Consider the following 12,104-nt stretch of genomic DNA (forward strand, 5'->3'; position numbering starts at 1 on the left):
AGACATACGACATTATTCTAGAAAACACCTGTAGTTAAAAACAAAACAAAACCTGATAATATTATACCACAAGGAAGCAGAAAGACAGGGCTGAAAGGAGGGGATGAATTGAGAAATGCATCATTTTCACTTTTTAACTTCTGCATGTTCTATTTTTTTTTCATAAACACATTTTTTTTGATGATTTGGAAAAATAAAAATACTTACCTAGGAGGGGAGATACCATGATCACGATTTGAAAAAATGATTGATACAAATAAAACACAATCCTAAATTAGTTCTCATGAGAAATCACACTGGAAACCACTAAATTAGCCATATACAGCACTTATTAAATTTCAGGGGCAGAACTGAATGTCTGTAACAGAATCTCTTGTATACATTCTTGTTTGTCCACAGAATTGCATGTATCAGAAGAGAAGCAAAACTGAATGACATACTCACACGTATAACACAGATCTGGTGTCTCCCACTTTCCCGGCGTCCCCAACTGTGAGGGTGTCATACCCTCTTTCCAGCTCGAACTCTTCAAAGGCAAGCTTGATGACCTAAATCCAAGACACACAATAGTTAGCAAAATGGCAACTTTCTGTGACTTTTAATATTGCAAATACCCAGTTGTAGTGTTAAATTTTGCTCCTTAATTTAAATGCATTTCAAATTATTCCCAAGCTACTTTAAGTAGTTATATGAATAATTATATACATTCAAGTGCCCTGAATTATAGAATTGTATAAAGTTCAAAAACTCTGTTACTTCCAAGATATATCTTATCAGCTCTAAAAATTAAATTTAACCCCAACTACATTTTAAGTCAAATATTGCCAAGTATTTATATTAATATATACAGTCTTTGGAATAACTGAAAGATAAGTCAATAAAAGCAAAAGAAATGTTGATTACAGTTAATGAGATAAATTTTGAGAATATCAAGAATACCTTGCAATATATATTTAAAGTTATATGAGCATACTTTATATAATTTTCCACGTTAACATATGAAAAAGACTTTCTGAGGCTAGAAAGTTGTCCACTGCACTAAGTTTTGTAAAGCTTTAAAATTTTTTATGAAGAACACTTTGTCATGATGACCAACACCATGACATCTAGACAGGACTAGTTTATAGTTGACCCTCCAACATATCACAGTTCTGTGAACTTCTTTCTCTAGAGCAAAGGACCCTTATCTCCTGAGTGAAGAAATGCTTCTTTTGGTGATCAATATTGTGATTAAGGGGAAAAGGTAGCCAAAGATATCTTGAAGTTGGGCTAGTGCCCTGAGTATCAGGGAGAACCAGAAAAGCAGACAGATATAGATGATGCACAGATTAGATGAACGAATACCTGGTGCATAAATGGTTGGATGGATAGATGGATGGGCAGATGGGTAGATGGATGACAGAGAGAGAGACTGAGACTAAGGGAGATGCAAGGAGATAGAAGGAAGGGAGGAAAGGATGGAGATGGGACTGAAAGAACAGAAACCACAAAATTGGACATACATTTTAATAGGATCTCTTTCAGAGTAAAGCTGAAACTCTGGAACCTTGTAGAAAGGTATCAAATGCCTGTCTGTTAAACTTGAAAGAAAAGAGTAAGTGGTACTGGGAGAAGGCAGGCTTCCTGCTAACACCCAATTTAATGTGCATAGTTCAAACAGGTTCCAAACAGGTGTTTTTCCAAGCAAAGATAATAAGGAATACATTAATACTGCTATTTGCAATTCTTACTAAAATTAGTGAGATAGCCATTATAATTTATTTTAAAAACTACTATTTCAAATTGCAGTGTTTGTATGAATACATTATTTTAGCAATCTGATTTGAAACAGGTGTAGGCATTGATAGCTGTTGCAAACATATAAATATTACATATAAAACCTAGCACCTGATGGTAGTTTTATTTCTATTTTTTTTTTCTCTCATGGCTCTATTTATAAGTGACTATGATCCAACAATCAGAGAATAAAAAAAACTAAAGAATCATCATTGAGACCTCATGGTTTCTCATCACCTTCCTGACATGTTTACTCAGTCTTGACTTGTTCAAATCCCTGGAGCAAAGCAGTGATAATCCATTAAGTTTTGAGGGTCACGGCTGGCTGACTTGTAATGAGTCACAGATAGGGGTCATACTACAAAAATGGGCTCTCATTAGGGGTACAAAAATGACCATTTTGTAAGTCACTCAAGCCAAGGTGGAAGTGGTCAGAGAAAGTCTTTGTCAGAGTTTAGTGTCAATAATAGCAGGGGCTATTATTTATTAAATGAAAATATTTACACCACGTTGTTGATGCCCGGAAAAAAGAGAAAATGTAGACTCAGACTTGTCTAAAGAGACTCTAGTTTGTCAGAAATTACAGCAAAAAAAAAAATATATATATATATACACACACACACACACACACACACACACACACACATATGGCTGTAAAGTAGAAATACATATATTTTTAATTAAACTTGCGGAGGAGAAGTGAAGTGGATAGAATAGCCCATATGAAGTTGGGGTGAACCAGTGACGTTCAGCAGGTGCTTTCTGCAGCTCCTTTCACCTGTGCCTGTGCTGCGTTTGGCCTGAGTGGGCTCCTGCTGCTGGCCTGCAGAGGCTGCTGTCCCCAAGTCTCTGCCCAACGTCCCTCCCTCAGCCATGGCTCCCCTGCCCTTTGTGTCCAAACAAGCCAGTCTCTTTGTCAACAGGCTGTCTATCCCCTTCATAACATTTGACTGTGAAATTTCTTGTTGGTTTGCTTGTCCTGCCTTTCCCATGTGGCTCCTTATAAGTGCCACCAGGGCAGGCAGTGTGCCTGCTGTACCCAGGGAGGACAAGTGACTGCACCTATAGGGTTTACTGAATGTCTGCTCTTCCAGGCCACAGGGCTAGGAGTGAAAGTGAAAAGGCGATGGACAATGTTCTACCTTCAAAATAAAGCCTGCAGTAGGTGTTCTGATAAATACAAATGAGAATTTACAGAATTTAGCATATGCGGATAAAGATTCTGTAATGACAATAGACAAAATAGGAAGAAAACGAAAAGGAAATGGACGGAGTTCTAGACTTCAAAAAACTTCAAACCCACGGGGGGAGGGAGGTTATACTGATAAATACAAAATAATTATAGAATTTAACAATTGCAGATAACGTAATGACAAAATGTAAAATCATTCACTTTTTCAACCTCAAAATGGAATCTCTGATCTGTAAGAAAGAGAGTCTGCTTAGTCTAGACTTTGGTATCATTTAAAAAATATATTCTTGATGTTTGTAATATTTTCTATTTTCTTTTTTTTTTTCAGTTCTCAGAATCTGTGCTGTGACAAGGTTGGTCTGAGAAAGGCCTCCTTCCCAGCTTCCTATCACATTATCAACCATTTCAAAAGCCCTATGGATCCTATGAGAAAGAAAATTACCTAGTAAATTTTTAAACATTTATAAATCAGATATACCTTACATAATACAGAAGACTTGTATCCTCAGTTTTTAGGGACAAATGTCAAATGACTCCATCATATAAAATATGTTCTGAGTTTGAGCCCATTCCAACATGTTTACCTCCTGAGGATTCTTAAAAACACAGTTGAGGGTGAATTTCCTACATGATTCCCCCCTCCCTCTTCTTATCTTGGCTTCTATTCACTTATTCTGTTTCATTCATATCGTGAAGACAAGTTAATGGACATGCCCTCTGTCATGGATGGGACTTGTACAAATGCTCTCACATTTTAAACACGCCGTTACTGACAGTCAGACTAGCAGTGTGCTTATCAACAAAATGTCTTGCTGAAATAGCAAGGTACAAATTCAAATGTCCCTAAAGGCTGAGTTTTGTCAGTACAAAAACCATTGCAAAATTAAGTGTAACCATTTGGATTGTTTAACAGGTGCTACTGTAATTAAAGTAACTGTTAATGATTGTGGGAGGGATTGACATACATCCTGTTTCACTGTCCTGATTGACAGTGTTCCTCTTCCCGGCCCCAAACTGGAAGTAGACTGTAGCGCCTCATGGAATGAAATCACGGTAAACATGAGTCACCCTATCTACATCTATGTCTATGCCAATGACTTATAATTTCCCTGGACTTTGGAAATGAATATGTGCTTTCATGTGAAAGACTTCTGGGTAAATTAAGAGTAAGTTATGGTGAATTTTAAATTAATTATCTCTGTTTTCTTTCACTTTGCTTAGAAGACTTGAAAGAAAAGGTTTTCCAAACTATTACACACTAAGCATAATCTGAATATGTATTGTTTTATGAAAGGTACCATAAATTGGAAATGCCAATAAACACAAGGTTTTTTAAAAGAATGAATAGAATTCTATATTCTCAGATAAAGTGACTCTTACATTTAATAAAGAATGCTGTTTTGCCATTAGAGTCTGGATAATTTATTTTATATAACCAATACAAAATAAACTCCAGTTTTCAAAAAATCTCCAAATCCGTAGAACCTATATGTGATATTTTTTTCTCTGTACAACTCACTTGCTTTATTTCTCCCAGGAAAAGAAAAGCATGCACTGTTTTCCTATCAAATTATTCTTCAGGTTTTATAGGGAGTGTTCTGTGACAGATTTAAATAGAGAAAAATGGGATGAATTTGTTTACCACCTCTGTCAATACTAGTAATAGCATCTATGACCCTGGCATATCTCATTATGTATAAACCGGCTACACTAAACTTCACTGTCATGAAATCTATTAATGTAAGCAACGTCTTTGTTAGAGCTGGCCTAAGTACATTCCCAAATAGTTCACATCTCAACAGCTCCGTCTTGTGGCCAGGGGTTAGTATGCACTCATTGCACAATACAAACTGTCCGGGAACAAGCTAAAATAGCACCAAGAATCACAACTAAACTGGTCCAGCAATGCTCTGATAAAATGCTTGCTATAATCATTGTGCTTTGCTTTGGTCTGCATGTTTTAGTCCTCCTCAAATTCATATGTTGAAATTCTAAACCCCAAACTGATGGTGATAAACCAGGAAGCCCTCACCAGACACTAAATCTGCCAGTGCCTTGACCTTGGATTTCCCAGTCTCCCAGATTGTGAGAAATATGCCTTGTAGTCTATGGTATTTTGTTTTAGCAGCCTGAACAGACTAAGTATATCAGACAATGTCTTCCCAGAGGAGACTCCTGATTGCTCAGCTTACATAGCAGTTTCTAACAAGATATTGGAAAACGTCAAAGAACTTCCCAACAATCCCACCTTTATGAAAAAGCTGAAACTCGAAGTATTTTAAAACAAGCCTCAAACAAAATTCCTATGCTTTATTTTGGTTGATATAGACTTTGTGACAAAATAAACTAGTGAGACATTATTTTTTAGATTGCCTTACTTTGCCTTATCAGCAACTTTGAGTGTGTCATCTGTGTCTTAAGAAGTTCTTGTCAGAAATATGATTCGAATTGGAGAAGTTACTTCATTATCTGTATGTTTACAAAATTCTGTGTGTTCATCTGAAGGTCAACGGAATTAACTGTCCTATTGTGTGTCTTCATACTGACTGGCTTTTTGACACGGTATTTTGTCACTATTCACTTTTTTTTACCATAGTGATTTTACGATAATTGAGAAATCATCATAAAATATTCACATAAACCTATAGCTACATTTTACCTTCCCTTACAGTCTACAATAAAAATATTAATCATCCACAACAACTAGTAAAATATAAGAACATGGAAAAATATATATTATCTGCCAAGTGAATATTTGTTAGAAAAATATGCTTATATCCAGAAATCTTGGATATCATAATAACATCATATCATGCATAAGTTTGTATGCAATAATGTGATATAAATAAATTCTTTCAATATATGTAAACATGTAATAAATGTAGCTCATTACTGAAATGTATGTAATATTTTTCTTGTTCTTTTATTGTAGCTTCTATTGTAAACAAGGAGACAAATGAAACACAATATCAATTATGTTGCAAACACAAACATTAGCCTAAACTTTCTTTGGGGATCATGAGGTCAATTCAGTTAGTGACAGGCCTGACAGGGCTGGAAAAATTAACTATGAATAGAACATTAGCAAAAACAACCATAAAAAATTGGAAATGGGGAAAATAGTTGATCAAAATACCCAATATTTCTCAAAATGTCAATGGGACAAAATCTTAAAGAGCATAGTTTGAAGAAACTCCAGCCATACATCAACTGTTGTCATCCATGTATTATTCTGAGGATTTTGGCAAGAACATAAAAGTTAAAAATTATAAACAATGTGTGTAATGAATTACGTTTCAAGTGTAAAATAAAAAAAATTATAAATCAGAATATAAACCTTATACTTTTATAGTGCCCAACCCACACAATAGGTTTTTAGATATGTTGACTCATTCAGCAGACAGAATAATTAAAATCTCATAAATATATTTAACATTAAAAAAACACAAAGCACAAATTATTTATCCACCATTTTTATCAAAGTGCTATGACAGGAAATGTACAGTAAATAGCTATTATCACTGGCCTCAGCCAGCTTACAGTACCAGTGTAGAAAGACAAATTATGTGCAATTTACCAAAAGAGTATCAAAGATTATGTGTAATAAATCAAAATGTTCTTAGTTTCTCAAAAATTTCTTTCTCATTTCATTTACTGAGTGCACCAAATCGAAAGGCTCTGCAAATTGAGTTCAGCAGCAATCAGCGTGGTCCAGGTCAGAGAAAATGATGCCGAGGGGTTAAGTGGTAGGAAGGTGGTGGAGGAGAGGCACAGATTGGAGACAGATATTGGAAGTCTGAAAGATGTGATAATCGTTTAGACAAGAGTTACTAAAATAGAGAAACCACAGATGATTCTAATTTTTTATGCTTGAGCAATTAGGGATACAGTGGTGCAAGGAGAGGATGAAATTTAGGGAGAAAAATCTAGGATTCCATTTTGAATTTGCTAGGCTTTACATAACTTTTAGACATCCGTCGATGTTAAGCCAAGCCAAGACATCTAATGAGCATTTAGAAACAACAGTGTGGCACTTGGGAGAGACTCGGGACAAGACATAAAAAGTTGGGAGTCATTAAACCATAGATAGTATTTATAGTAATAGGACTCAGTGGAATTATCAAAGGAAAGAAAGAGAAGAGGGCTTAGGACAGAGCCCTGGGCTCTCCCATACTTAGAAAGAATCTAACATAGAATCTTTTCTTACAATGAAAACTCTATGGTAGGAAGAACACCAGAACATTTTGTGTTGTGGAAGCCCCATAAAGCTAAAGATTTTAAGGAGGGAGTGATCAGATGTGTTGAATGCTACTGAGAGTTTGAATTTGATTAGGACTGAGGTGAGACCAATGGACTTGCCTAGATGGAGGACACTGGGGACCATGGCAGGAAAAACATCAGCAGAGTTGTGGGAATGGAAGATGTCTTAGAGTGAAGAATGGCAGACAAGAAGAGAGAAAGTTATTATATCTGTGAGATGTCACTAACATGGGCGAAGAGAAATGAGGCTGCATCACCAAGAGAGGGTTATTTCTAAAGATGGAGAATAATACCATATATTGTAGGATACTGAGAGTGATACAATAACCCGAGATATAAATGATTTTGCAGGAGAGAAACATTATTGCTAGTTAGATGCAAAAAAAATTGTGTTTTTTTTCTTGATGAGATCTAAAATAATCCCTACACTTCAAAGGAAAATGAAACAAAGAGTATGAACAAAGGTGTAAAGAGGTTGGTGAAGCAGGAAAATCACGAGGACGTCCTCAACAGAGAATAAGGTAAAGGGCAGCAGCTGAGTCTGACCAAATGTGGAATACAGGATCCATAGGGACTTAAAACTGCCAATATTCTGATGCTCCCCATTTTCAAATGAAGAAAGTGAAAGCAAGAGAAGGTAAGGGGCTTGTTTTGCAGTTATTGGAAGAAGATTTAAAACTTAAACTGGAAATTCCTGAGTCTTGATTTAGTGATTTTTTAGATTTTTTCTCCCACATTCACATGTAAATGAGGAAGATAAAAGTAGAGTTTATAAAACTTCACCTAATTTTCAAAAATATTTTTTTTTCTTACAAAATACTAATTTATAGTTTTTGTGTTTTTTTGAAATTTTTAGCCTGCCGCAATGCTGTCTCCGCTCCCCCCCCCGCCCCCAATCCCATTTCAATACAATTTAGTACAATGAAATGTAGTGGTCACTTCCTATACGCCGAGTTCCAGTCTCTACTGAACAATAATGTGGTCTAGAAACAGCAGAACCATCACAGAGACGTGAGGGACAGTTCTCATGGTGAGGAGGGAGTGAGCAGAGGCAGCTGGAGATGGAAAAGCCAGGGAATATCTGCTGCAGGAGATGCCATCTGAGTTCTAAAGAAGGTGGCCTTTTCCTGTTGCTGCCCTACCTAAAACATGCTCTAGAGGTACCTCAAAACAGGCAGCCTCCTGTAAAATTAACAGCACAAATTCCATGTCTAGTCTAATATCACTTCCCCATTTGTGCAAAATTGGTTTGTTCATTTTACAATAATTTTTAGTAGATTTTAAGATTTTTCTCTTTTCAGTGTTCTACCAAAGTATTGTTGACTATTGTCCTAGTATAGTAGCAAGTAGCCAAAAAAAAGTACCCGTACTTAAACTAAGTGTAGTACAAATTAGTGGAATTGCTTTTCAGGTGTTTTTATATTTTCTTTTTTTGAGCAAAGATGTTCATTTTTCAAAGACATACAGATTAGGGGGAAAAGTACACAATAAACTTTAAATAGCAGAAATAACTTTGTAAATTAAGCATGCTTTAAAAAAAGATATAAATATATATATATATGACACAAATAAAAAGCAGAATTTAGCTTTCAGATGTGTCAATTAATCTCCGTGATCCTTCCCCTTGTGTTCACGCGTCATGTATACCACCCCCTCCCACACATACAGAAGGAAACATCACGTGTAGCATTGGGTTTACTCAACCGATTACTCTACTTTTTTATTTTGCCTTTTGTTTTGGTGTCATCTTTAAACCATAATTGTTTTTCTGGATGACATGTTTGTGCCAGAAATAGTGATGATAGGAAAAGATAAGGAATAAGAGAAAGATTTTTAAATTTTCCATGATTTGGAACTGACAGCACAATGTAAATCAATAAAAAGCCCCTATGTTTTGGATGAAGATAATGTATAAATGCCTTAATTAATAATTGTAGGATTAAAATCAACAGAGAAGGAATGAGGCCTTAGAATACAAAGGAAAGGATACTGGCAAATGGAAGATGTAATATATCTGATTCATTCAATTTCAAATTATTATCAGAAAAAAGGCCTTTCAAACTGAATTTCTTCATAAAGAACACGGTAACAAGTCTATATCTAGACATTCTTAACACTGCTGCAATGAGGAATGTAACATGTAAAATGTGTAAACATTTTAAAAGAAAGATCACACTTTCTTATTAAATGAAAATTACCAAATCATTTTTGTTAAGTATTTTTACTTGAGATTGTAAGGTCTAACCATAAAACAATTGAAAAAGAATAATTAACAATAAAGAGACAACCTGTCCAAATGTACGTACTATAGAGACTGGACAAATATATTTCAAAATTTCCTACAGAAAAATGCATATGAAAGTCCTTGCTGGTAGCAATGCAAACAGTACAGTCATTTTGCAGGACAGTTTGGCAGTTTGTTAAAAAACAAATATACTCCTACCATTTGATCTAGAAATCACACTTCTTGGTATTTACACAGGAGAGTTGAAAACTGATGTCCACATAAAAACCTGCACAAGAATGTTTACAACAGCTTTACTCTTAATTGCCCAAACTTGGAAGCAGCCAAGATGTCCTTAGCAGGTGAATAGATTAATAAACCGTGCTGTATCCAGACAATGGACTATAACTCGGTGCTAAGGAGAAATGAGCTATTAAGCCATGAAAAGACATGGAGGAATCTTAAATGCACATTACTAAGTGAAAGATGCCAATTTGAGAAGGCTACAAACTATGGTTCCAACCAAAAACATTCTGGAAAAGCTAAAACTATGGGTATGGTAAAAAGACGAGTGGTTGCCAGGGGTCGGGGGGAGGAAGGAATGAACAGGTCAAGCACAGAGGATTTTCGGGCAGAGACTTCTCTGTGTGATACTGACACAGATTCTGATGGTGAATTCTGACGTTACATATTTGTCCAAACCCATAGAACCCACCAGTGATAAGGAACCCTAACTAAACTATGGACTTTGAGTAATGCTGTGTCAATGTAGGTTCATTTATTGTAACAATGTACCTTTCTGGTGGGGATATTGATGATGGGTGAGGTTGTGCCTCTGTGAGGACAGAGAGCATATGGAAAGTCTGCACACATTCTGCTCAATTTTGCTGTGAACTTAGAATATGAACTTAAAATCACTCTAAAAAAATAAAATCTAAACATCTGTAAGTAACACATACCAATGGCCAACAATACCTAGTATGGAATTACAAAAGTTTGTTTCCAACCTAGAAAGAAGAGTACTTTGAACACTCAAAAGAAAAGAACAAAAGGGATTCAGAAAAACTGTTCATATTATTAATTGTGGGATATCTTTGCTTTATGTGGTCATGTTTAGCTCCACATATGAAAAATAAAAGTACTTTATAAACTGCAATTTAACACTCTGCTAGTAAGGAGAGGGTTTAAATATTATTTCAAATGTATCTATATTACAAGTAACCCGTGCTACAAAACGTCAAAGTAACTAGTGATTCAGAGCAGGAAAGATAAAAGCTCACACAGCAGAGAAGCGTGCAGTTCCTCAAAACCACAGCCTGGTGACACTATCAGATGGCAGGAGCTCCAGGACCTTGGTACTCCATCCTGAAATATCCCAGATGGTTCTCTGGAACTTTAAGTATTGCTGACATTCCTGTCCCTAGGGTTCTGCCACTTCCCTTCTGTCAACTTTAAATGGTACATAAATTACCGTAATTCTCTATGTGCTGCCCCTGCACAGAGAGAATCAGTCTCTGAGATCAAGACTCCCAAAGAATCTGGTACATCCCTTCAATGGAAAACACACTCCTGGAAGGACCATTTCTCACGTTCTCTTCTCGCAGCTCATCTGTTGTTTGAATGTGGCATAAAAACAAAAGAAGCAAGTACAATCTCACTGAAATAAGAGAGAAACCAGGCTTTGCTCCTTACCCAGTGAGGGTCTTGGGAGAACTGTCTCACCCTCCTTCTGTCTTCTCATCTGTAAAATTATCATGATACTGATTTCCGCACAGTGTTTCTAGGATCAAATGATACAATGCAAGCAAAGTGTCTGCATCTTGCAGGCATCCAGCAGGCATCTGATCAATGGCTGTTGTGTTCATTACTGTCTTTGGTGTGTCCTCTCACAGAAAACCTCCACACAGCTGCCAGACCCAGCCACTTTCTGCCATCAGTTTGAGGGATTCTGTTATTTTGAACTCTCTTTTCTCTCTGACTCAGCAATTCCTAACTCCAATTTTATCCAGAAATGATATTTTATGCATTGGCTTCCTGTTTGGCTATAACAAGGGCTAAGGCTAAGGCTGATGTTGCATATCCTGCTCACAGCGTCAATTTGTCTAGCTCTTAATCCTGTTCATGACATCAATTGCAAAGCTAGGTGACCACGCTAGTTGTCACAGCTCTTTTACCTGCTGGTAATCCTGCACTGATTGGAACAGTGGTTGAGCTAGGGCTGGGTCTGGAGCTACCAGATCCCTCAAGCCCCTTCACAGACTGGATCATAAACCCTTTACATGCCAGGCTGGGTCACCAGACCCCTCCATGCCAGGCTGGGTCACCAGACCCCTTCACACAGGTCTATAAGCTAGGCAACTGGCCACATGGTCCTTGGAAGCTGCAGGTCTGGAAAAAACATGGCTGTGCAGGGCAGGTGCCCAAGGCAGTAAAACACCAGCCAAAGTGGCGCTGCCTTGCAGGTGCACTTACTCCACCCACACACATACAATGTTTACCAAATGATGCTGAACCAGATCCCCTGAACTGGCTCTGAGGCGAGGGGAGCCTGACCAAATTGTTCCATTTTCCCAACAGTTTCCAGATAAAATTTTCCATCTACAAATATCCTTCTTTATTTCAATAGCATTTTGCTTCTCTTCAGAAGCATGT

General features: G+C 36.7%; 1 protein-coding gene across 1 annotated transcript in view; it reads right to left on the bottom strand.

Moving 5' to 3' along the window:
- The window catches only part of CSMD1 (CUB and Sushi multiple domains 1), a 1,614,989-nt gene that overhangs the window by 510,525 nt on the left and 1,092,360 nt on the right, over positions 1 to 12,104 (bottom strand). Inside the window, exon 11 of the mRNA XM_063099815.1 lies at positions 445 to 548. Coding sequence (XP_062955885.1) covers positions 445 to 548 — 104 coding nt within the window. The remainder of the gene's footprint in view (positions 1 to 444; positions 549 to 12,104) is intronic.

The sequence above is a fragment of the Cynocephalus volans genome, chromosome 1, assembly GCF_027409185.1.
Source record: "Cynocephalus volans isolate mCynVol1 chromosome 1, mCynVol1.pri, whole genome shotgun sequence".
NCBI lineage: Eukaryota > Metazoa > Chordata > Mammalia > Dermoptera > Cynocephalidae > Cynocephalus > Cynocephalus volans.